The sequence below is a fragment of the Mesocricetus auratus genome, unplaced genomic scaffold (genome assembly GCF_017639785.1).
Source record: "Mesocricetus auratus isolate SY011 unplaced genomic scaffold, BCM_Maur_2.0 Super-Scaffold_100010, whole genome shotgun sequence".
NCBI lineage: Eukaryota > Metazoa > Chordata > Mammalia > Rodentia > Cricetidae > Mesocricetus > Mesocricetus auratus.
Genome location: NW_024429194.1, coordinates 7,986,907 through 8,014,230, shown reverse-complemented (window position 1 = coordinate 8,014,230; position 27,324 = coordinate 7,986,907). Strand labels below are relative to the sequence as shown.

The following is a 27,324-nucleotide window of genomic DNA, read 5'->3' as shown; positions in this document are numbered from 1 at the left end:
TCAGTTAACCAGTCTGTATGATGCTTGCCAGTGCTTATGTGGGCATTGGTGCTTAGAAGCCCAGTGCATGTCTTTTCTTCTAGTTTTTGAGTTGTATGATTATCATGAATCAGCCACTTACATCCAAGCCACGTTTTATTGTTATTTTTTCTTTTATGAGTTTGTTAATTTTTATGAAACTAATTATGGGAAAGAGCCTCTTTTATATTAAGTTGTTTGTTTTGGAACGAGTCCCAGGAACCAAATCATTGAAGAATATTGTTCAAATGGCTGTATAAGATATGGGAAGAAATCATAAAAGATAGAAGCAATCTGTCATCAGATTGCTTAATATATAACTTCTTAGTGTATTATAGGAAACACACGCTTAACACCAGGGGTGATTTATGCACATTTGGCTATGCAGGAAGTAATGCGTAAAACATCAATTAGTAGGCCCATTATGAAAGCAAAGGTTTTGCTATGACATCAGTCGATTAGAATATGATGCACATTTGTATGTTTTATGGTAAGGTAAAATGTGGAGAATAAACATGTTTACCTGAACAGGCCCCTGCTTACAACTTACAACTACAGGTCAGCTTTAACTCTGATTTGACAGATCCCCGCCAGCCTTGGCCACATCGGTCAGAGAGCTCCCACTGAGTATATTTTGTAATGAATTGGAAAACTGAATGTGCCAGAAATAAACTAGTTAGAAACAAGCTAGACTGATGGTAGATCAATGATGGAGGGAAGGGTTTGCTCAAGGAAATTGCTGCTGTTGGCAGTACGGGCCAGAAGATTACTGTGCTGGTCGGTGCTGAAGAGAGAAGCCCTCCATTTGTTCAGATCATCGAGCTGAGGAGGAAGACTGAATGCGGATCAGGCTCCGCCATCCTGGACTCTAGCCTTCTGGGAACTCGATGTCTGGCCAGATACGCCTGAGGGCTTGCACTCCCTTCTCTCTGTACGCTTTACATTCTTCCTTCTTCGTGAGCTTAACCAGATGATTTAGTCTGTCTTTTCTCTTCTCTCTTTCCTTGCTCTACTTTTCCCTTGCTAGATATTAGCTCCATGTGGACAGATGGTGGTTTGCTTTTCAATTGCTAGCAGGTATCTGACACATTGTAGACTTCTCACAAGTATTTACCAGGTCAACACTATCTGAAAGAAGGCCTTCAGCCAACACTAAACAGGTACGGTTTGATAGCCTTGCGCCGCCTGGAGAGTAAGCTAATGGGAAGAGCCACAGGCAACTCACAGGAAAACTGTGCGGTGACCAGAGCTAGGAAACCAGAAGGCGTGAGGCAGGGACTTACCTCCTAAACACTGTATGTCTGAGGCCATTAAGGAGAAAAAGTAGTTACTTGGAATTCTTGAAACTTGAGCTTTGATCTCTAAGAAATATGTATCATGTCAAATGTACTTTGGATCGTTTAGTTCTATTTTCTAAAAGGATTTCAATTTTGTCATTAAATCTGTCTTCTCAACCTTAAATGTCACTACTCTGATGCTACTGTTTGGGTGACTGGACATATCGCTGAATGGGCCAAGTAAAATTATGTGTATGGACTTACTCATGTAGGTCCTAATAATCAGTGATTGTAATTGTATGCTAATTCCTTAGTTGAAAGCCGACATTTTTCCATTGCCCTAAATATAAACTGTAGGGCATTGGACATGGCTCATATCTGCATTTGAGGCTCTAAAATTGCTTCCTGCATTACTCTAGCCTGCCCTGTCTGCTGCAGGCTCTTACTAACTATTAATTCTCAGAGATGCTGTCTTCTGTTACCTCTGGGTCCTGTCTGCTTGGAAACAGCTGGACTACCACCACCAAGAAACCTTCTCATCTAGTTCAGCCACATTCACTCGCTTCTTAAGACTCAACTTGGTCGTTAACACCACGTGGAGACTTTCTTTGAGACCCATGAGGAAGAGTAGAAGTCAGTCTACCTCCACGATCCTACTGACCACATGCATGGTGTTCCTCTGAAGGGACTCGGGATAAGCGTGTTACAAGGAAGCCGTTTCTGGTTCGTGACTGTCACCTGGCACCCAGAAGTCTCTGAGGAGAGTGGGCCTGCAGTGCCTATAAATTGCACGAGAAGGAATCAGTCCCACTAAAAACCAGGGGTGGAGAGGAGCTGGAGTGCCATGGGCAGAGTTGCTTCTCCATGCTGTGTGGCAAGGGAACAGGCATCTCAGAAGAACTGAGACACTGATCAAAACCCAGTGTTTGCAGAATGCCACAGAAAGTTTAAAAGCTGTAGATTACCACAGTACTTTGTAACACAGAGAACAACGTGGAAGTAGTACATCCTGAGGTTTTAGGTTGAGGTTTTGTTAAATTTTTCTTTTTAAATTCCTTGGAAAAAGTAAAGATGAGGTGTTTGAGTTGAAGAGATTATGAACGGTAAAGTATGTAAGATGGACTTAGCAGACAGGAAATGTTTACTAAGTTAGTAGCTAAAACTTGGACACGGGAAAGGTGAAATATTAGAAAAAAGTGACATGTGTTATTTGACTAAGCAGAACTTGTCTGTTAACAAACCCATTTCCCCTGGAGTCATTTAACCAGGAGCAAATCCAGGCTTGAATTCCCTGCTTTGTTCCCCGTATTGTTCGACCGCTGACTCTTGCACGTGTGCCTTCCTGCACATGTGTCTGGGCACCACTTGTAAATGAACTCTCTGAGGCTGGAAGTGCCAGATCCCCTGGACCAGAGTTACAGATGGTTGTGAGCTGCTGTGTGGGCGCTGGGAAGCAAAGCCGGGTCCCCTGGAAGAGCGGCTTGCATTCTACCCCAGTGAGGCCTTGCTCAAGGGTGGCAGTTGTAAGTCCTGAGTCACCTCCCGTCTCTTAGAATGTAAGGTATTTTCACAATATCGCATCGCTACAAGTAACCGGTCTTTGTTGGAACTTTAACAAATTCGAGTCAGTGTCATCGTCTTAGACTATGATTTTGGTACTTGTTGGTTTCCCTTTGTGACCTGATATTGGTTCTGTAAGTGGAGTGCTTTATTTTGTATTGTGTTCGGCCACTGTAACAGAAACTTGCAGTGCTGTCGCAAGAAAGAAGTTGATTTTGTCCCATGAAGAAGCTTCAGAATAGACCGTGGAAGTCTCATGATATGTTCCCTGGTGTCATCAGGAGTCTAAGTTCCTTCTGCCTTTTAGCTCTGCCACTTAGAGCCTATGGCTTTTACTCCTGTGGACCCTCATAGTTCAGACCCCTCTATTCATTGCATGCATCATCCAAGCAGGAAGTGATGAAGGCTTTTCATTCGATGGGAACCTAGTAAATTGCACAGAATGATGATGACTTACTGGCTAGAAGAATGCCATGTAGCCACCACTGGAAATCAGTAGATGCCCATTTTGGGCTGTGTGTGGGTTGCTAGGGATTGAAGGGTTTGTGTATGCCAGACTAGTGTTCTAGGATGAGCTGCATCCTTTCCAACATTTTGAATGTTTTTCCCCCTCAAACTAGAACTGTTGCCAACTTGAAGCAAATTGGGTTTCTATTTGTCAGTAATTGCTGTTGGGTCGGCAGCTGCAGCTTCGGCTCAGGCTCGTTAACCAGATCAAACGGTGGCTGCCATCTACCCTGGCTGTTCCCCACTGTTGAACTGCAGTCTTGCATCTACCCTGGCTGTTCCCCACTGTTGAACTGCAATCTTGCATCTACCCTGGCTGTTCCCCACTGTTGAACTGCAGTCTTGCATCTACCCTGGCTGTTCCCCACTGTTGAACTGCAGTCTTGCATCTACCCTGGCTGTTCCCCACTGTTGAACTGCAGTCTTGCACTGTGTACCATCAGATATGCTCCGTAAATGAGCTCTTTGGAAAGCTAGAAAAGTCTTAACACTTTGTCCCCAGGACATCAGGTAGAAAAATAGTATTAAAAGCTTATTAATGGAAATGAGAAATTTTATTTTATCCCAAAACTAAGACATAATTGGATCCTTAGAAATTATGAGTCAGAAAAGATATAAAGCAAAAGCCTGTGAAATAAGAATAAATATCTTATTGGGACTTAGGGTATTCAAATATTAAGAAAATGGGATGTTCGCAGACAGTTACAGTGTCTTAGTACTAGGACCATGGTGAAAGAGAGCCTCACTCCTACACAGTCATCCTTCAGTGGTGAGTTATCCTGGGTCGCCTCGTATACTCTCTGCAGCAGTGTGGGGTGCTTTCTGGGCCCTCTGATCTCTGGAGTGTTGCTCCCTCAGAACCGAGTGGTCTCTGCAGTGTGGAATGCCAGCAAAAGCCAGTCACCCTTGTCTTACCTGAAGCCTTTGGAGAGAAATACATTCTTGAGGGTCATTTTCTGTTTTGTATTTGCTTTTAATTTTAGGAAAGCAGTATTTATCCATGGCATAAAAGTGCAGGTTCTGCTGCAACATTTCTGAATGTTCAAGTCAAATACGATAAAAATGCTACACTGCATTATGTAAAGTTCCTTGTAGGTTTTCCCACCAAATGATGTATAAAAAGTCTTGGCTTATTTTTTCTTCAGAGCTTTTTGGATTTTATCGGTAAAGAGGACAAGAAGAGTAGAGTAATGACTTTGGAAAATTAAGAACTTGATTAAAATAATTAGCAACTTTGTGGAGGAGAGACTGTGGCAGGGTGCACCTTCATGCTCTGCGTTTGCTGAGCTCTAAGTAGACACTGCCCTTTCCACGCTTGGACTCCAGTGTGGAGTGCTGACAGACCCACACAGGAACAAACAGAGACACAGGGCTTTCTCCCGTCGGGGTTTCACTCCCTGTAGAACCTGCTGAAGACTGTGACTCTGGAAGTCTGTGCCAGCAAGGCCCCGCTGATTTCGCCGCACTGCACCTTAGTGCGGATTCCAGTACTTTCTAAGCGTGAAGCATGCCGGCATTGAAGGTCAGACTTGGCAAGGGTCAGCTCTGTGCCCCCTCAAGCTTGCTCATTTCAGAATTCATTGTTGAGCTTTTGTTTTCTTATTCCATTGTTGTAGTCCCTGAAACAACATTTCTTAGACAATTCTTCCATCAGGCGGTTTAATGTTTGTAATAGCTCAGCTCTTAAACAAAGCAGTTGTGAAGTGTATACATTTTAACTGTCATTTAGAAGTCTGAAGAAAATGTTGCTTGGTAGGCAACTGTTTCACTTTGGTTTTAAGTGAACGCTTCCTCCTGAGTGCTTTTAAGGGATGTCATCTGAAGCGTGCCTTTCACATGGTCACTTGTATTTTAAAAGACTCCCCCTTGAGGTTTTCTAGTTAGTCAGCTGTGATTTTGTTCATTGGAGTGACTTATTTTATCTTTCACTCATGGAAGCAATTAGGTAGATTGCATTTAAAATGATGATTTTAAGTTTTGTTCCTTGAAATGTGATGTCAAGTATTTACGTGTTCAAAGAACACCTGCCAAGTGACTTTGTTCGTCTGTATTTTAATAGTCTTTTATTATATTTTAAATCAAACTTTCTTAAGTAGCCTTATGGTACTACTTTTCTATCAGACTATTGTGTAATTAACTAAGTTTGTACATAGTTTTAGTTATGTGGTTGTTGGATGAAATTAAAGTGACTGGTTGAGGTTCACAGCGTTGTGCAACTCCCCACTATAACCATGACCAGTGGAGTGAAGAAATGTAGGGAAGTATGTACCTGTCCATGTACAATTATGATGAAGTGTCCCAATCCTTCACGATATGAAGTCAGAATGAGTATAAGTACCACACACGAGTCCCTCAGAGGTAGCAGTAACTTCTGTCTTTAGGATGCTTAGAAGTTTGTAACTGCACAGGACCTAAGGAAAACTTTGGGGAGGTTAGGTGGTGCCAGAGTTGCTTTTTGGTCCGTCTGTCGGTCCTCTAAATTATTAGCACTTCTGTTTCTGCCGTACTGAATTTTCTTTTACACAATGGTTGTAGAGAGAAGAACTCTTAAGTACTTTTACTATGTGGACTATGAGTGATTTGAAGTGCTCTTTGGGGGAGGGTAGTGGATTTCTGACCATTATATGGCAGATCTACTTAGGAAGACATCTGTGGTTTTCATATTTGTTGAAGGTTCTTTGTCAACTGAGTGTTGGGTGGTATGTGTCCTTCTCCTTGTCGGCTGTGACACTGTGTATGTGTTCCCTGTGAGAGGTGTCTCTTTGGTGTTGTGTCTTTCCCAAATGCTTCACTAGAGTACACAGCAAAGTCTTTTCTAGGACCAGTACTGTTTCCAACAGTGTTTTTGAGATTGGAAAGTGATTGTGTTAGTGGCTTTTTCATTTTTAACATTAAATGACGGCTCACTAACAGGAAGACAGTGCCAATAAACATTGTTTTCTCCTCTATTCACCTGGAAACTTGGTACATGCTAGACTTCGCTCATCAGCAAAAATCCACAAAGTGGAAATGAACTCTATGCTTAACAGCAGAGCAGCTTTGTCTTACCGTGTTAACTGTTCCGATTTTTATTTGTGAAAATCATTCTGTTTATGTACTATATGCTCTTCAGAGAAATGAAGTTTCCCTCCAGTAGATGAAAATTACAATCTGACTGAAAATCATTTCTTACGCAGTCACCCATAAATATAATGTCTTCTGCTGTCATTTCTGGAAATGACTACAGATGTGATTCTGAATTGACAAGAAAATAGAACATCTTAATGTTGTAGGTGAAACAGATGGTATTTTTGTTTTAGACAAAACTCTATAGAGTAAAAGGAACTTGACTGGTGACAAGATTCTTGGGATCAGCTAAATTAAATACAAATTTTCTGTTTTTCTTTTTATTTGAGTTAATATCCAAAGATTTACAATATTTAAAAGGAATATTTACCCATTTGACTTTCTTTTTCTGTTTTGCCTGGATATAATGTAAGAATCTTTAGTTGTTTTTGGTCATGAAATTTTCAACATCCCATTTTGGTTCTCTGCCCATAGTTATTGTTTTGGAAATGATTTTTATGATGCATAGAAACCCTGAAGTTTGAGCTTCATTGCCGAGGTGAGGGTTACTGCACTGTTGTTCTGAGCCGCATTTGTTGCTACAGACCGCGATGATATTTCCCATGCTTGTTGATTCTGTGCCACTGCGCTTTGGCAGATCTTACTCTTCAGAGAGTCGTGGGAAGGGCCACAGGAGGCTATAGTTGTGCCTCTGTGTTGAGGACACAGCCCCTGAGTGCTTTGACATTGCACGGAGACAGGGTGATGAGGCTGCCTCATCGAGTTTGAATCCTAGATCTGCTCTTTCGGTGATGCCACGCCCTCGAGTGGGATTCGACGTCTGAGTCGGGTGGTTTTCAGGTGGCAGGTGTGTGTGTGTGTGTGTGTGTGTGTGTGTGTGTGTGTGTGTGTGTGTGTAGCAGCAGCAACTTAATCCAGGTGAAACCGGTGCCTCCCAGTGGCCTGTTCTAGAGGCTCAGCTGTTAGTGCTGCTGTTACGGGAGACCGACAAGCAGTGCCCTAGCTGTGTCAAAAATATCTAACAAAATACCCCTAGCGCTCGTATTTGTTGACTGCTAGATATGGCCTAGTAGAAATCTGAAACACGTGATTCCTGGAGACTTGAGTATTTGCTTAGGAGTCATTTAAACACAGAGCTTGTGTTTGGTGAGCCGTCTGACGCTCTTGAATTTGAGGGGAAGAGGCAGCTGCAGAGTGTACTCCTTAGAGGACAGTGGCCTTGAGGCTCCGCTCTTTTGTGAAGGGCAGGGTTGCACTTGCTTGGGTCCCCGTGTGCCATGACCCTTTACCTTCCTTTTGAGTCCTGTCTTTGCACTTGATTCTCTAATGAATAATAAATTCATAATCTTTTCGTCCACCAAGTCTAACAAAGTTATTTTTCCTACGTACACATGGAACCTATTAATTTGGTGTATTGAATACAACAGAATACAGTTTTCATTGCTAGTAATTCTGTACCTAGATGTTAAACTTTTTTTTCTTAGTAGTTTAGGATATTTATACTTCACTAGAATCTTCCAGAAACCATTATTTTTTGGTTTTCTCCTAGGTAAGCATAAGCTTCAATAGCAATTGAAAATAGCAAGTATGAATGTTATTGTTTAGCTTTTAGAGGGATTTTATGAGAACACTGTTAAATGTTGAAATATTTTGAAACCTAGAGTCCTTGGAGCTGTGAAATGCATCTGTATGTGCCTTGAGTTAGTGGTCCAGTTTTGGATATTCAGAGATGAAAGCATAAATTATAAAACGTTGGCACTATTTGCTTTGGCCAATGTAAGGAACTGTGGGTCATTTGCATTTGAGAAAGTGTGGCTTTGGGTATGTTTCTCCTCATGCTAATGGCAACTGGTTCTGGGATAGTGGCAGCCTAGGCTCGTTGGGCCTGGTAGCCAGTGGATCCAGAAGTGGAGGGAAGTGCTCCCTAGCTGTGTAGGAAGGGGCAGATAGCTCAGCACACTGTAGGCCAGGCTCTGAGGGCCCTGAGCCACGTTTCCTGCTCCTCGCCCACAATCATGCCCTCTCCCAGGGCTCCAGGTTGTCTTTCATGCGTGTTTAGTAGGAGCGTCATTTGTCTGTGTGGCGTGGAACTGGAACTCAGCCTCCATGATCAGTAGGAATAGTGTAGTCTGGGGACTAGTTGCCTGTGGCAATTTACCGACTGACTTGGTCTCTCATGGCACCGTCTTCCATGACCCCTGAAGAATCCAGTTCTCTGCTTCTCCATCTTCCAGAGGCCACCTACAACCTTTGGCTGTGGTTCCTTCCTCCAGTATCCAGATCTTTGCTTTGCTTGTCGTGTGGCCCTTTTCTGAGTATTCCTTTTCTAAGAACCTGAGTGTAATTGTTTCTATCTTAAATAAGAGCCTGAATTTAATTGGCATCTGTGGAGCCATTTGTACTACATGAGGTAATACTCGTAGGTGACTACAGATTGGCATGTAGACATTTTGGGGACCCATTTTAGGGTTTACACTACTGTGGTAAGACAACATGAACAAAAGCAAGTTGGGAAGGGAAGGGTTTACTACATTATCAGGGAAGGCAGGACAGGAACTCGGACAGGAACCTGGGGGCAGGAGCCGATGCAGAGGACATGGGGGATGCTGCTCGCGGCGTTCTCAGCCCGCTCCTTCAGCTCAAGGGTGGCTCTGCCCACAACGAGCTCTTCCTTTCCATATTAATTGTCAATCAACAGAACGCACCATAGACTTGCTTACAGGCAAATCTGGTTAGGGCATTTTCTCAGTTTTGAGTTTCCCTTCCCCTGAATGACTCTACCTTCTGTCAAGCAGGTGCAAAACTAGCTACGCAGGACCATTATGTCAGCTGTCTCGCCCGAAACCCTGACTTCTATTTTTGCACTAAAAAGCTGTATCATAAGTTACAGATTAATTTAAGACCTCAGGGTCAGTGTGTATGGGCATTCCTCAGGCACATCCTGATGGATGCTGGAGTTCAAGTTAACTATAAACCTGGGATGGTTACCTGAGTCTTGAAACCCCTTCTAGAACCTAGTCTTAATGTTCAAGTTGGGCTAGTGGCAGCACAGTGCACATTTACGCTAAGGACACACCAGGCACCGTAGCAGACCCTTGGCTCTTACCACTCTGTCTTTGCCAAGTCCTCTACTATTGATTTCTATTTCTGTTAGCCCCTTACAATCGAATTCCAGAAGTAGGATCACCTAGATTAAAAGACAGATACTAGTTTAAAATTATTTTTCTGAATTTTATAATTTACCTATAGATAATAGTCATAAGAAAGTTATAACATACTTTAAGAATGGATTGTAATGTCACCCTCTGTGAATAACTGTCACTCGCACGCACTTGCCAAGGGTCCTGGAGTTTATTCCTTGTTTGTATTTCTCTTATTTGAGTTTTCACCCACCTTCCTGACTTATCCAAATTATCTATCGGCTTGTTCTTTTTGAGTTGAGTCTGGGGTTGAGCCCTGAAATCCTCCCCTCCCCTCTTCACAATGAGGAGTAGATACTAAAAATGCAAAATTGACCTTGTTGAGGTAGGCGGCATATCTCATCGGGTAGAGTGCTTGCCTAGCGCACACAAAACTCTGAACTTAACCCTGAACGTCACACCATTTCAGGCTTGGTAGTGCATAGCTTTATAACCAGCATTGCGTCAGGGGAGGCTCGGGGATCAGGTGATGTAGCAACGTGTTTGAGGCCAGCCTGGGAAAAGTGAAGATGCCTCAGAATAGAAAAAGTAAAGTTGACCATGGCAACTTTTCCATTTGGTCACCGCTGTGTGCATAATAAGCCCCGAGTGCCCTGGAGACTTGAAGCCAAGCCTCGTTGTGCGGTGGCCCGCCCTGCTACATAGATTGTAGTGTTTCTCTGCCCTGAGGAAAGCATCCTTGTCACTTGTGGCGTCCTTGTGTTTGCCTGGAATGGGTACCTTCTTTTCTTCACCCTGACCCAAACACTTGGTTGTTTTTGTCATTTTCTCAATTATGTATAAGATATATATTTTGATGTTTCCTGTCTGCCAACACAAAAAGGAGACACAGTTCACTAGAAACTGCCTCCTGAACATAGCTCTTGCTAGTATTTTGGGACATTTCCTCCATGTCCTTTCTCTGTTAGACTTCGTTTTAAGCGTACTGCTCCTGGCATCCCTGAGGGAGGGGCCTGCGCCTGTCTTTTCTTCTCCTAGTCTTCCCGTGCAGTGTCTCCCTCCCCGTGGCTTCCCTGTCCCCTGTCCTGTGTCCACACTCCTGTGAGGGTCCTTGTCGGGTATAATGGCCCAGTTTAAGTCTAAGGTAATCATCTCCCTCGCTCCAAGAGCTTGAGTTTAATTGCATTTACTTCAATTGCATTTTCCATCCCAACTCATGGCTGTAGTTAATTTTACTGTGATTTTAGTGCTTATCATGCAGAAGCATGGAGGATTTAGTGTGGTCTAATTCACATTACAGCTTTTGTATAGCAGATTCCCACCTGTGTTTTCCTGTATGCCAGCTTCCCTTAATGCTCGGCTTTTCTTTTTAATTTTCTACAATTCCATGTTTCCTGAGATTATTTTTCCTCTGCGTGAGGGATTTCATATAGTACAAGTTTGGTGATAACCAGGAAAAAAAATCTCAGTGTCTGCCTAAAACCTTCCTTTAATTCTCTAAAAGTATTTTTTTTCTGAATACTGATGACAAGGTTGGCAGTTTTATTATTGTTCTTAGTCGCTTTAAATATTAATCCTTCATCTCTAATGTGTCAGTGATGGGCTTGATTTTGCTTGTTTGATTTGATCCTATTGTCTTAATTCCCCTGGCTGATTTGAAATTGTCGAGGATTTGAGAGAACAGTGTGGCCTATTGTGTGTAATGTCTGGGGCACACAGAGAGAGGTATGTGTTGCTTTGTAATGTGTGTATTTCCTTTCTTGCATTTGACGAGGTCTTTTCAGTGATTTCCTGTGTCCCTCATGTTTGTTCCCGTTACCTTTCTGCTTTGCCTGCACGCCATACGGACGCTAGTGTCCACATCTCTCCTGGGCGTGCCCACATCTCTCCTGGGCGTGTCCACATCTCTCCTGGGCGTGTCCACATCTCTCCTGGGCGTGCCCAGGACCTGTTGTGTCATCTTGCACACTTATCCCTTTGGAATCACATTTGTTTCTTCTGTAATGTATTGATTTCTTTGCTGTCATTTTCTGCCTTCTCAAGTGCTTTTTCATGTTTTTCTCTTTTCTTGAATGTACTCTTAGATATGTTAAAGTTATCAGCTAACACCAAAATTGGGTCATGTGCTTAGTCACATGGCTTTGTCTTTTGAGATGATTCCTAATTCGTGTTGAGTGTTAGACATTGTGTTGAAATTGTACTTTGGTAGACACCATCACTATAACCTGGAATGTGCTGAATTGCAGCTGAAGGATTTAGTATCTTTTTTAATTTAGCTTTTCAACTATTACTCTGAAGACACACTCTAACTTTCAAAATTAACCAGGGACCAGTATGTTATTTTAATGTTTACATTGAATAAGATTCATGAATTAATTTGGGAGGGGTTTTACATTGTTTTGGATTTTTTCTTTTAATTCTCTCTGTAAAATTTTGTCAACTTCTGTACTACCTAGTCAATTTAGTATAAAATAAATTTATAAAACAACTAATTGATTGCTCCTGATTAACTATTAATCAGCCTAACTGATTATGTATATGTTCCATATGACAGGAACACATATATTTTGCCTGATTTGATATTGACGTATGTTGTCAGTTTTTTGTTTCGCCCCTTTCTATTGTAGGTATTTCCATGTCAGGGACTGTGTTCTCATTCATATGTTCATAGCCATATGTACAAGAAGATCTCCTTCTCGCCTTTCTTCCTACTTTGGTTGTAAGCCATGTGATTACCTTGCATGTGTGCATCTTCTGAGCTAGTTAGTGCGCAGACCCCCAACCTGCTGGCCACTGCCGTGTCACCAAATTCCTTGGTTCAGTGTGTCAACCACAACCCCTTCCCCCCCCACACACACAGCAGTGCAGTATGTTGGTGGTCTGGTTGACTGAGACTTACCCCCTCCTCCCCCCCCCACACAGCAGTGCAGTATGTTGGTGGTCTGGTTGACTGAGACTTGTTTCTCTGCCTGGTGTGATGCTATCCCAGGATCTTTGAATGGGCTACCAAGGCTAAGATGTAGGTGATAGTGGAGATGAATGGTTACCAGGCTCTGCTTGTGGCAGCTGATGGCAAGGTGGCTTGCTAAGCATTCTAGTAAAACCCTGAATCCTGCCTCTTCATTTCGTTATGTCTTGGAGAAATGAAGTCATCTAATGCCATGGTGGGAATTTGGCCTTCTGTGTCTCTGACTCCCAGGTCCTAGGGGTCAAGGAACTTCAGCTTTTGAAATCTAACATCTCCGAAAGACCACCTTTTTAAAAACATCTTTATTTTCCTGATAACTGTTAGTGTAAGCATTTTATTCTCATGGCAATGAGGTAGAATGTAAAAGGACTTCAAATCTAGAATTTGCCATGTTTCCTAACTTATTAGTCCATGTCCTTCCATATTCTGAATGCTGTATTCCATTCTTTAGATTATGTTTCACTAATTAGGTTACTTGGAGAAGATGAATATATTCTTGTTTGAAATGAAATTTTTAATGTGCTGTCACTGTTAAGAATCACACAAAATGAGCTCCAGTCTTTGAGTTGTGACCTTGGATGGGTCTGTCGGTTTCCTCCTTTTACAAAGGACTTGATTACTGAGGAATAAAAATAACCAAAGGAAGTGCACTGATAAAATTGTGAAGCCCTACACTACTAGGTATTATTTATGAATTATAAATTCTACAAGTTAAATTTTCTATATTATTCATTCATCAGCTTTATCTCCTGAACATTTTCCCATACCAGGCACTGTGGCACACATATCAAGGGACAATTATTTTTCATAGACTCTCTTGTATTTGCTAAGATGTTTTTAAATTGCACATACAAAGGACTTGAAAATTATTTTTTTATTTTGATCTTTCTTACACTGTCATAAAAATATATAGTGTTCCTAAAATGTTTCCTCAAATACAGTTTTGGCTTACTGTGTGCAGTGAGGCCATAAGGTGAACCCCTTCATAGGACTGTTTTTTGTTCTGTCGTTTTTGTTTATAAGTTTTCTTTCACAGGTGTAATATATTTTAAATGTAACACTTTCTGTTCACCCCGAGTTTCCTGAGGAGAATCTCTGTGAGCATGCTTCAGGCAGCTGAACAGAAAGTTCTTCTCATGTGCTTGACAGTGTAGGACTCTCCATAGAAAAGCCCAGCTGCCAAAGTGGCCCACAGGTACTTGGCTGTGGGTAATGTGGTTATGAAAATGACTCAGGGATTATGGACTGGTGGTCTTGATAACACACCTGAGCAGGTAGAGCACATCATGAGTAGGATGAGATGCTGAGTCTTCCAGGGCTCCACACAGTCCTGGGGACTGTCCCAGACGTAAGAAGCCCCCACACACAGTGCTTGCTAGGCCCGATGCCGTGTCTGCCTTAGAGAGGGTTCAGTGGTGGCTGCAGTTGCCCTTAGCATGATGTCATTTATCTCTGCCCAAGGAGTGAAGGAGCCCTGAATATCTCCCTCCTTAGCAGGTTTTCAAAGGACAGACACTTTTCAGCAGTGACGTTCTGAGTCCTCAATTAGTCTCCAGATTGACATGGACAGTCGAGTGGCCTTTCATTAATTTTCCCCTTGCTGGAGTCCATTATTCTCTTGTTTTGTAATTTGATTGACAGGTAACAAATGAGTGCTTTTTCTTCATGAGATGAGCTGTTCTTCTAAAGAATTGAAATAATTGCCCATAACACCAAGCTGCAAAGTCCTGGTGTCACAAGGAGAAATGGGGGCTGGGACATGACTTGGTGACAGTGTCTAAGGAGTTAATGCAAATGTGAGCACAATTGGAGGAAAAGGTTATTAATGAAACAAGTTCCCTGTTCAGTTAGGAACTATGTTAAAAGAGAAACAAACCCACCCCATTTCCAGAGTATCAGTAATATTCCTGTTACTATGGTAAGTGGTAATAATGTATTGAAACTTGTCGTTCACGCCCAAAGGGCTTGGGAGAGTCCATGCTCACTCTGCTCTTTTGAGGTTCGTGCCGCAGCCGCACCGGTGGCCAGCATTTTGGCTGGCAGGGTTCCTGCCAGTGTGAGATTGGCGGCTACCTTTCTCCTCTGGTAGCCTACACAGCACCTTGCATACTGTGAGAGCTGTCCTGGAGGGAGAAACTGCACGTCAGTACTAGTTTGATTTGTCCATGTTCTCAGGTATGTGCTGTCTTCAGTAGTAGGGTCTTAAGAAAAACAGATTGCACAAAATTTCCAGAGAAATAATATTTCTTTTAGAAAAAGAACTCCTGCTGAGAGTTTGGCATTACTGCTCAGGTGGTTACTTGACTGCCAAACATTACAATAGCCAGGGAATTTAGGTAACTTGGAGGGTCTACTTATTCATAATGAAATGTAATTCATGATTATGCCTTCTCTGTATTCCATATAAATGTAAACTAGGAGTTCGTGTGTATGCCAGACAAATTTGTATTGTCATGTCCTTGAACAGCATGCTGTGAGTCTCTAATTATGTTAGAAATTATTTTCTTACCCTGCGTTTTACTCATTAATATTCTACATATTTAGTTTTTTTAATAGATTCTTGGCACAATAATTACATAATCATTCAATACAGTAGAAACATCATTATGGTCAAATACTAATTATCTACTTAAATGAAACAAAACCAAACCAACCTAGTTCGTAGCTTACTGTATAACACAATTTCATGCAGTACAAACCCAAACATAGACTTAAAACTGTAATTAAATGTGAGTCATTTTTCAGATTTTCTGTGGGAAGGAATCAGTGTTCTGGGTGTTAATTAATGTGTGTCTCCAGTGTCTGTGTTACAGCCTTCATGACCTCTCTGTCCAGAGTCCTCTCCAGCAGGTTTCCAGATTCAGTACACCTCCTGTTACTGGGGCTACGCAGGCCTGTGCGTTCCTTCATGTTCTAGCTTTGGAAGCCTCTGAAACTGTGGGTTTTAATCATAAATCGTTCATTTCGTGTGCACTGGGATGTGTGGCTTCAACTATTCTCCCCCAATGCACTTTTGGAGTCTCCCATAGTCGTCTGGTGACACAAAATCCTGGCACGGTGATTGTCTGAGTATTTTTGTGGTCAAAGGACAGCCAGTCAAAAGCAAGATCTGTGGAAGTGAGGATTGATAGGGTTCGAATTTGTTATCAAATTTGTCTGCTAAATCTGTTGGATGCCTCTCTCCAGGCTCCACAGTGACCCCTCTCCAGGCTGCACAGTGACCCCTCTCCAGGCTCCACAGTGACTTTCCTTGAAAATTGCTTCTGAGGCTAATGTGGGGCTCTGAGGAGTGATAGGATGTTTAATGCTTTTTGTAAGTATGTTTGTGCCTGGTGGCTTCTTTGGTCTGCTCTTGTCCATGCATGTGGAATACCAACGAATCCGTGGAGATAGGCGTGCAAGTTAGGTCTCCTTGTCCTAGTGTGGAGACTTCCCAGCCTTCAAGACTAGAGGCATTCTTTGGTGGCGCACGCCTTTAGTCCCAGCACTTGGGAGGCAGAGGCAGGTGGATCTCTGTGAGTTCGAGGCCAGCCTGGTCTACAGAGCAAGTTCCAGGACAGCCTCCAAAGCCACAGAGAAACCCTGTCTCGAAAAACCAAAAACAAAACAAAAAAAAAACCAGTTATATCACTGCAGTATCCCAGAGCAACATCTAAGACATAAGTGCGTCTCCTGCTAAGGATCATAAGTGAGCTGGTTTATAATTGTGCGTTGCCATCTTCATTTCATTTCTTTCTTTCTGTGTCCTCTGTTTTGCTCTGTTAAGTGCTTCATTTCTTAATGGATGGCTTGTAATGAGTATGGAAATGAAAATGTCTAGAAAACATGTGTGATGTCTTTCTGGGACAGTTGAACAAGTAGAAGCTATCTGCAAGTAGAGGCTACATGTTGTCGCCATCTGTAGAGTGCCATGGCGCAGCACTGCCTGTTGCAGGCGGTCTTTGTGGGGCTTCAGTCACATCCAGTTGACTCCCTGATTTGACCTGAGAAGGGGCAGTGTGGATTGAGAAATGGCAGGTCAAGTCGCTAAGAAAAAGACAGAGACGCCAGATAGAGCCAGGAGGGAAATCCAGTGTATACTGGACACCTCAAGTTTATTCTTCTAAATTCTGAAGTACCCCAACTGAAAGGGGAACATGGCAAAAGGCTTCTGGATCATGTACAAGGAACAAACAGACTTTCTTCCCTTAATTCTCCAAGCATTTGGTAACCACGCCTTAGACTCAGTTTCCTGTTATCTGGTCTTGAGGGTCAAGAGTAACCACACCCAGACCAAGTCTGTTGTTATTTAGATAAGACATCTGCAACCAATATCAAACATCCTGCAGTAGCCACACCTTAGACCTTTAGGTCTTATGACTTTAACCTTGGAAGACTAGGGACACTTTACTGACCCTGAGTCAAAATGAAGTGGGCCCTGGCAGTTATATGTTAATGGGGGAGGTTGTGACTACTCTAGATGTTATATGTTAATGGAAGAGATGACTACTCTAGATTTTATGTGTTAATGGGGGAGGTGGTGACTACTGTAGATGTTATATGTTAATGAAAGAGATGATTACTCTAGATTTTATATGTTAATAGAAGAGATGACTACTCTAGATGTTTATGTGTTAATGGGAGAGGTGGCGACTATTCTAGATGGTATGTATTAATAGGAGAGGTTGTGACTACTCTAAACGTTATATGTTAGTGGAAGAGATGACTACTCTAGATGTTATGTGTTAATGGATAGAGGCCATTGCTGTCTGTTCTGTTGATGTTCCTGTAGTTGATGTATTTTCTAGAAAAGATATTTTAGATCATAAAAATATTCACTAATGACTCAGTGAACAACATCGGCCTCTGTCCTGTTTGAAATGCTGATTTATTTGGAGATACTCGCATGTAAATGAGGTGTGACGTGAGATCATGAGTCATGTGGGTTTCCCGAGGTCCTCACACGGTGGTGAATGCCATTTCTGCTACACTGGGAAGCAGCATCAGGAGGAGTTAGGACAACCAGGAAGGGAAAGATGGGTATGCTTCAGTGGCGGATGATTTCCACGCCAGAGAACCGAGAGCCACGGGAAAGAGGAGGAGGAGGTCATTAGATGTCTTTTCTGAATAGTATGTCTGAAGCCACCCTGTAATATTAAACATGGTGTGTCCAGGGAGCTCATGCGGCATAGCCAAGAGCCCACCAAGACAGCAGCTCGTGTTTTGTTCATGCTAATAATTATGTGTTGTTGCAGATATCAATGGAAGTTACTCTCATAGCTTTAAATTTCCTTTGTTTGACTGCATCCCCACCAAATCTTTTTTTCTCAGTTGTATTTATCATAAATTTTTGGGCTGTCTTATAAGTAGATTTACTTTAAGTAAACTTGTTTTCATGCCAGAGTCAAGTTTCTAGAGCGCAGCGGTAAGAGCCCTCTCTATAATATAAATATATGTGTGCATTATGAGATTTGCATGCATAATCACACAAGTTACTCTGTTTTACCGATCTAAAACGAGTGTCAAATTTTTATTGGAAGTTAATTATGCCTAAATTGCAAAGACAAATTATGATTTTTTAAAAATTTTTATTTTTAGTCAACACAACGATCCAGGAACCAGAATATTAAGAGTACCGATTCTTTTAGATAACTAAAATGATCCTTATATGTCATTTGGGGGTATAGGAAATGTTTACTATGCATATTAATGTGAAGCAATGGTAGACTTTTATTTCTCAAAGGTAATTTACTTGCCACATATACCGTGTGCTGCTTGTTGGGAGGAAATGCCACTCTGTGGGCATTTTCTCAGGACGGTCCTATTCATTCTTCCCTCTGTGTTTTGCTTTGTTGTTGTTTGGCTGATTGGGTTTTGTTTATTGAGACAAGGTTTCTCTGTGTAGCCCTGGCTGTTCTGGAACTCACTCTGTAGTCCAGGCTAGCCCCTAGACTGGGATCCGCCTGCCTCTAAGTGCTGGACTAAAGGCGTGGGCCACCAAGCCAGGTTTCCCTGTGTTGTCCATGACTGGGACCTGGAGAGAAATGAAAGTGTTTTGAGCTCTCAGTATTGACACAGCTGTCTTCACAGGTACCTCGTGGTGTACAATCCCTTCGAACAGGAACGGGAGTCGGTGGTGTCCATCTGCGTGAACTCGGCTGCAGTACAAGTGCTGTCTGACTCGGGAAACCCTGTGGAGGTTCAAGTCAGTGCAGTCTGGAGTGATGCAAGAACGATTTCACAATCAGCCTACGAGGTATGCGATGGCCATAGACACTGAAGAAAGATAAAGGACGGGAAAAAAAAGCATGGTCAGGATCCACAGCTTGTAGCTGCGTGATAGTGAGGATCCACAGCTTGTACCTGCGTGATAACTCATCACATACCCATCAACTTCTTGGGTTGGCATGAAAGTGTAGCACCAGAGGATGTAACTGGGTACCTGGATGATACTAAAGGAAAAATATTAGTATTTTTAGCAAGTAACATTTTACTGGTGGGTATGTATATCTTTTAAAGTATACATATTTTAACTGGATTCTAAAATAATAAACTACAATTTTATATGTAACCCAGTGGTAACTATACATATGGAACTGAGATAAATGGCACCATTTTTAATAGTAACGTTGGTTAGTTGTTATTTTTTCATAGCGATGGTGACTTAATATGTCCTGGGAGAGAGACTTTTAACTAAGATTACTTAAATACCTGTTTTGGAGATTTAATTATGGAATTCAACCAATAGACTCTGTGTGTGTGTGTGTGTGTGTGGTATTGTGTTTTTCTTTGTGTTGTCTGTCTGTGTGTGTGTGTGTTGTTTGTGTATATGTGGTGTCTCTGTATTGTGGTATTGTTTATTTCTTTGTGTTGTCTCTGTGTGTGTGTATCTTTGTGTGTGTGTTTGTGTATATGTGGTATCTCTGTATTGTCTGTCTATGTGTGTATGTGGGTGTCTCTGTATTGTCTCTGTGTGTGTGAGTGTCAGTATGTCTGTGTGTCTTAGATGAACAGTTTTTAAATGAACTCCATATGATTGGAAATGTTAAGTATTTGGGGTCCCGAGGTGATTTAAAGCCTTATAGAGACACGCTGATAAACTAACTGTAGAGGGAGTGAGTCACTTCTGCTTTTCAGACGCCATCACTGGTGCAGCTCCAATAGTCACTGTCCTGTAAAGAAAATGGGAAGTAGATTCCACACTCAGGCCGGATCTGATGGCCTCCACTGAGAGCGGTGGAACAGCTCTCCAGATGGGCCAGCTCACACAGCGCCTCCTGCAGGCTCCAAGCCAGCTGGCGATGGCATGTTTCTATAACTACACTTACCGTTTTAACAGACTGAATATAACATTGCAAAAGGGGTTCTGATAATTAGGAAGAAAACATTGTTTACATTAAGTCCTTAGCTTCCTGGAGAGTTTCCTGCCTCCAGGTATCTGTTGACAACACAATGAGACATTGGAAGGATAGTCATATGACTTCATAGGAGGGATGGGAACATTAATGACTTTGGAAAGCTTTCCAACCTGAGGTGACTAGATTCCCGGAGGAACTGAGGTGTGATCAATCTGAACAAGCTACTAAAGCGTTCTCGTGTAATGGGGCACCATGTTTTTTACCACAAATATGAATGTTTTCCTGTCAGGAGACATTTTTCTCTATAGTAATCCCATTTCCTGGCTCCAAAGGCTTCTTTTCTAGCTCACATACCACCACTGGGAATGAAAGTGTATAAGATCTTAGAATCACAGAGTGCAAGTTCACACAAGGCTGATTACTTCCTGTACAATGATGGAGTAGCAGAAAATGGAATATTCCACATGAAGAACATGGTAGATGCAAAGGATGCCATAACCATAGAGAACTCCTTCCTGGAGCTCTGGTTTGACCGATCTGGGCTTATGGAGGTATGTTTTCAAGAGTTGTGACAAACAGAGAGCTAATTGTGTTTACTACTTTTGTGCACAACTGTGCATAGGGGGGTTGACCTTGGCCAGAGACCCACAGGGAAGTCCTCACCCAGGGCTGCAGCACACACTGGGAGATGGAAGTGATTAGCTGCTGCCTAACTTCTGTGGGCATGCCGGTTACAGCCTGGCGTGCAGGGGTGCCTCTCACGGCCTGGTGTGCAGGGGTGCCTCTCACAGCCTGGTGTGTAGGGGTGACTCTCACGGCCTGGTGTGCAGGGGTGCGGCTCACGGCCTGGTGTGCAGGGGTGCCTCTCACGGCCTGGTGTGCAGGGGTGCCTCTCACAGCCTGGTGTGCAGGGGTGACTCTCACGGCCTGGTGTGCAGGGGTGCGGCTCACGGCCTGGTGTGCAGGGGTGCGGCTCACAGTGTGGGTGCACTGCGCTGCTGCTCATCCATTAGGTAAAAGCGGCAGTTCAAAGTGGAGAGCATTTTAACAGAATATAACACCTATGGAATAAAATACAAATGAGTTTCCTTTAAAGTAGTCCTCAATTTTTAGTTCACTTTCCTTGTGCTTTTAAACTGACTGATGCATATTGACAGCTAAGCGGGTCTTCTGTAGACAGTTTGAGAGGTAAAAGTCCAAGCTCCTTGCTAAAGTATATTCCAACTTTTTGTTCCTATTTTAAGGGTTTTAAATCTGAGGCTAGCTATAAGATTTTGATGTTCAACCAAATATTTCAAATGTTAGACGCTTACCTTAGCAAGTTTTAGTTCCACCCACTCCCTCTTTTTCTTTTCTGAGACAGGGTGAGACTGTGCAGCCCAGGCTTGACTGGAACTCCTTATTAAGCCCAGGCTAACCTTAAACTTTTATGGTCCTTCTGCTATAGCCTTCCAGTATACACCAGCATTGAAATAAATTGTATGTGTATTTGTGTTTTTCTTTCACGAGTGTGTGTACCTGGGTGCCTGGTGCCTGAGGCGGTCAGGTGGGCGTCGGAAGACCTGGAGTTACAGTTGGTAGTGAACCCAGCCCAGGTCCTTTGCAAGAGCAGCCTCTGCTCCCAGCTGCTGAGCCTCCTCCTGCCCTCCTTGAGCATTCCACCTGTGGTGGTGGCGTCTGTGGTCGTCTGTTGTGAGAATGTCCACAGCCCCCATTTTCTGTGCGGTCTCACTGCCTTTTGCGTTTTGGTTTTCATTCTTAACTCAGTCTGATGGGGTCTGAAAACAAATGGCTGTTTCTGTTTTTACTGTAACCCTTAGAGAGTGAGAGCCAAAGAAGACGGGAAACAGCACGAAGTCAAGGTGCAGTTTCTATGGTATGGGACCACAAACAAGAGAGACAAGAGTGGCGCCTATCTCTTCCTGCCTGATGGGCAGGGCCAGGTGAGTGCCTGCTGCGACAGAAACGGGAGGGAGGGGGAGGGAGGGGAACGAAGGGAGGGAGGGGAGGGGGAGCTAAGGACAAAGATTAGCATGCCTCACATGTCTCACTAGTTAATCACTGGGCATCGATGAACTCTTGGGTATGGAATTACATTTATCAAAGGTTGGCAGTTTGTACTTGAATGTTAGATGTGTCAGAACTGGAATTCAGCTAGGAAGACACCAAGAATGAGTGTTCTCCATGCAGGAAGCTACTCTAGACCTGGCTGGCAGGAAGGTGACTTGGAGTTCTGCATAGCTGTGCTACACTGTGCATGTGGAGACACCAAGTGCCTGGCCCCGTGGGGACAGTGTTGTTCACGGAATCACTTCTCTCTATCCCTTTGGGATTTAGTAAACAGTAAACTCTTGTCTATAAAAGCAACACGCAGAGCCTGGCGCCTTTGAAACTCGCTAACGTGAGGAAAGCAGTGACATTTATGGTGGTCTACAGCCCTGTGAAAATCACTGCCAGCGTTCAGGCTGGTTTTGCTCTTTCCTTTGACCACACCCACACACTCTGTTCTCAGCATTGTCCTACCGAGTTCACGCTATGTTCTTTGCAAGCATAGTTCTGATGCTGGCTCTTGTGTTTCACAATCTCCTAACATTGCATATCCACTTTTTCCCACTTCCTCATGAGAGAGACCTTGTAGCTTCTCTTGGTGCAGTTCTGGTTATTTCTTGAGAAGTTGAGCAGAGACATTCTGGGTCAGTGTCTGAAGCAAGGCTCTGAGGGCTTTTTTTTTTTTAATCACATTGATTCTCTTGGCTCAGGAAAGACTGTACAAAAGTTCCTTTCCAGCCAAGTTCTTTTGTCCCTTTCCCAAGCTATGAGAATTAGCCCTATTAAAAATGTTCTGAACACCCCATTTCCCCATCAAAAGTGTCCCTGGACACCCCTTCTCCCCATTAAAAGTGTCCCTGGACACCCCTTCTCCCCATCAAAAGTGTCCCTGGACACCCCTTTTCCCTAGTAAAAGTGTCCTTGGACACCCCTTCTCCCCATTAAAAGTGTCCCTGGACACCCTTCTCCCCATCAAAGGTGTCCCTGGACATCCCTTCTCCCTAGTAAAAGTGTCCCTGGACACCCCTTCTCCCTAGTAAAAGTGTCCCTGGACACCCCTTCTCCCTAGTAAAAGTGTCCCTGGACACCCCTTCTCCCTAGTAAAAGTGTCCCTGGACACCCCTTCTCCCTAGTAAAAGTGTCACTGGACACCCTTCTCCCCATCAAAAGTGTCCCTGGACACCCCTTCTCCTATTGCTTCCGTCTTCATGTGTCACCACCTCAAGTGAGTGACTCTCCGTAATATTTTCTTGCCCAATGGCTAATCTTCTGAGAAAGTTATTTTTCCTTCTAAGGTTTGGAGAAGCTTCCCACTAAAATGATTATATTTTTAGGGATTATATAGGCCACCCTAAGATAGTTTGTTTATATTCAAGGCAGTGAAAAACGGTAGATCACTTAGAGCTTCTAGGACTGACTCCAGAACAGAGAGTCTCACTTCCAGGCTGTTTGGATGTGCCTCACTTCATAGCCTTTTCACTGGATAGTTATTGCTTCAGAGTCTTTGTTTTGATTTAATTTCTTTTATTATTATTGTTATGTAGATCAAGACTGGGTCTCAGTATGTATGCAGCCCAGGCTGGGTTTAAACTCACAATTGATGTGCCTCAGCCTCCCATGATGACTATGAAATAATATGTATGGGCAATCGTAATTAAATTATTTTATTTTTGAGCCAGGCGGTGGTGGTGCATGTCTTTAATCCCAGCACTCGGGAGGCAGAGGCAGGCGGATCTCTGTGAGTTCGAGACTAGGCTGGACCGACAGCTTCCAAAACAATACAGAGAAACCCTGTCTCGTAAAAAAACAAAAAAAATTATTTTATTTTTGAATGCATGTGCTAGTAGATGAAAATATTATATAGGCTAAGGTAAAAGTGTTAGACTATAGGGAAAGAGGTAGCTGACTGTATCAGAAGAGAGCAGATGCCTAGGAACCTCCATCCTAGTTCCCATGCCTCCCCGTTTCCTAGTTGTATGGTAATTATGTGAAAGAACCTCGCAAATGGTGCATGTTTTATTGGCTTTAGTATGTTTTCCTATGGACAAAGAAGTAGGCTTGTATAAAGTTACACAGTTCTGGGAGTCTCTTACTGCTCAAGAGTGCTCCACCGAAAGCCGTGCCTATGCTCCCATTGAGCTAAGGTAAATAATACTTAAGTAGATGTTTAAATTTATTCTCAAGTCACACACATTGTGTGCTTTATTCCCTAATTGTCTTGATTCTAAACAATGAAAACTAAGCCAATGGTTTCCTAGCTCTTTCCTGCCAGAGGGCGCAGTGTTTCCTAGCTCAGTAAGCCTCACTGATTAAAGTGTTGGTGAGTCTTGCATCCTATTTGCTTAGTCCCGCCCCCTGCCCCTCTTATTGCCATCAGGGGACCTGATCATGAACCCTGGCCTGGAAAACACTTCATTTTCAATAAACAACTATGTGGACAATAGAAAATGCTAACTAGAATTTCTTTATATGAGAATGTTTGGAAATTATCTAAGGCCAATCAAATTGTAAGCATTTACAAATCCAGGCCTTATAATTTTTTGTAAGAAAAAAAGTCTTTCCATATGTCCATTGTTTATATTCTGTGTATTCTGGTAAGTTACATGGTTTTCATGTCGTAGTGAGTATTGAATTGCATAGATTTGTCATTTCACACACTCTTCTAAATACTTTGGGAAGGTTCAGAAACTCAGGAGCTTTTTCCTAAAAGTGTCCTTTCCTCTGCAGCCATATGTTTCCTTACGACTGCCCTTTGTCAGAGTGACTCGTGGGAGGGTCTATTCAGAAGTGACCTGCTTCTTTGAACATGTGGCTCATAAAGTCCGACTCTACAACGTACAGGGTAAGAAAACAGCACAGCTGTCCAACGCACAGACTTGGTGAATTCTTACTTTTCTTCCATCTTTTCACTGGATCAGAAGTTGCTTTAGAAACAAGTTAATCTTTTTTAAATTGACCTTCAGATAATGGAGATGATGAAGTATTCATCCTTCTAAATCAACCCTTTCCTCATTAGCAGCTGTCTTAGTTATGAGATTATCAGCTCATAACTTTATTTTTAAGACCTGAAAGCAATTCAGTGTTTAGGTATGGTTTAATAAAATAGGATCTTAGCATAGTTACTAACTAGGCCACTGACTGTCCTATGCTCCTGCACATGCGTGCACACACACACACACGCACACACGCACGCACACGCACGCACACACACGCACACACGCACGCACACACACACGCACGCACACACGCACGCACGCGCACACACACGCACACACACGCACGCACGCACGCACACACACACAGTTAGTTGTTTTGGTTCACATTTCTGTCTGGTACATTTCTTGAGCTAATTTCATGCAGTATCTTTGCTAATGAGAAAGATATGGAGGGAGCTTGAATTACCCTACGAGATGCTAAGTTCTAAGCCATTGACTTGTCCTTTCTTGGAATATTCCCCCAGAGCCCTAAACTTGGAAAGTTATAAAGTTATATTGGTTTATTCCAAATTCAGTGCTTTTAGAATGGAGTGCTTTTCAGACCACAAACCTAATTCCTCCTTCCAGGTTACTTACCAGATCAGCAGCTATCTTAGAAAAACTCTTTATAGATATAATACTTGAAGACTTTCTATTACCTAAGCTGAAAAAAATTAGGGAAGGGAAAATATTCCTCCCTTGACTTTTCATACAGACAGAAAATAAGGAATGCCATCAACTAATGGTAAACTACTTGAATAAGCATGGATTATCTCTAGGGTATGGGGAAAGAAGTGATTTCACAATCTAAACTTAATTTTGCTTTTATTTCATTATGTAACTTCATATTAGCTCCTTTTGACTTTTTCCGTGATATTAGACATTATCTTTTTTTTTTCTCTCTGAGAACCTCTTGGGACTAATACAGTGTGTTTTCTAACTAATCTGGGGTTCCTGGGTTGAACCAGGACAACCTCCAGAACTATGAAAACTAACAGTAGACATCAGCTTTGTGTCTCGGTGTGACTTCTGTGTTACGTAGAATGTCTTTTCTACCGTCAGGAAAGCCTGCAGCTATAAAATGGTCCTTTTTTTGAATTTCCCAAAGACTCCAGTAAGTCAAAACTGTGGAGGCAGCGTGTTCCTTTTTGGCCATTTATAGTAATTCATCCCCGAATGCTCTGACATCACAGTTTCAACTATTGGCAGCTGTTTCATATTATAAGTAGAAAATAACATCATGCAGAGAAATATTCATCTGGTTTTAGTTTTACTTACAGCCCTGTAACCTAAGTTACTTGAGAGGCCGGGTCAGGGGGATTGCAGTGTGCACAGAGGCCGGGTCAGGGGATTGCAGTGTACACAGAGGCCGGGTCAGGGGATTGCAGTGTACACAGAGGCCGGGTCAGGGGGATTGCAGTGTACACAGAGGCCGGGTCAGGGGGATTGCAGTGTACACAGAGGCCGGGTCAGGGGGATTGCAGTGTACACAGAGGCCGGGTCAGGGGGATTGCAGTGTGCACAGAGGCCGAGGGAAATTTCAGACCTTGTCTGAAAGTAAGAAAAGAAGGCGAGTGCCGTGGCCCAGAAGCGCAGAGGTTCCGTGCATGTGTGAGATCCTGGCTCCACTCCTCAGCACTGCCTTCCTAAGAAAGTGGATCTCACCAGCATATGTTAATTATGTAAGGATTTCACCAGCGCATATTAATTATATAAAGATCTCACCAGCATATGTTAATTATGTAAGGATTTCACCAGCGCATATTAATTATATAAAGATCTCACCAGCATATATTAACTATATAAGGATTTCACCAGCGCATATTAATTATATAAGGATTTCACCAGCGTATATTAATTATCTAAAGATCTCACCAGCGTATATTAATTATATAAAGATTTCACCAGCGTATATTAATTATATAAAGATCTCACCAGCATATATTAACTACATAAGGATTTCACCAGTGTATAGTATATATTAATTATATAAAGATTTTACTAGCATATATTAATTATATAAAGATTTCACCAGAGTATATTAACTATATAAAGATCTCACCAGCGTATATTAGCTATATAAGGATTTCACCAGTGTATAGTAATTATATAAGGATTTCACCAGCGTATATTAATTATATAAGGATTTCACCAGCGTATATTAATTATATAAGGATTTCACCAGCATATATTAATTATATAAGGATTTCACCAGCGTATATTAACTATATAAAGATTTCACCAGCATATGTTAATTATATAAGGATTTCACCAGCATGTATTAACTATATAAGGATTTCACCAGCGTATATTAATTAGATAAAGGGTTAATTGTGACTTTTCTGTTCTTCCTGGGCTGTCCTCTAACCCTGTTCATTCCTGCTGTCTCTCTTGTCCCCTCTTGTCTTCCCAGAGGAAGACTTCCCC

At 42.5% G+C, this 27,324-nt stretch overlaps 1 protein-coding gene across 1 annotated transcript in view; it reads left to right on the top strand.

Moving 5' to 3' along the window:
* The window catches only part of Man2a1 (mannosidase alpha class 2A member 1), a 156,337-nt gene that overhangs the window by 89,947 nt on the left and 39,066 nt on the right, over window positions 1–27,324 (top strand). The window contains exons 13-16 of the mRNA XM_005077169.4: window positions 18,606–18,771; window positions 20,206–20,424; window positions 21,694–21,816; window positions 24,650–24,764. Coding sequence (XP_005077226.1) covers window positions 18,606–18,771; window positions 20,206–20,424; window positions 21,694–21,816; window positions 24,650–24,764 — 623 coding nt within the window. The remainder of the gene's footprint in view (window positions 1–18,605; window positions 18,772–20,205; window positions 20,425–21,693; window positions 21,817–24,649; window positions 24,765–27,324) is intronic.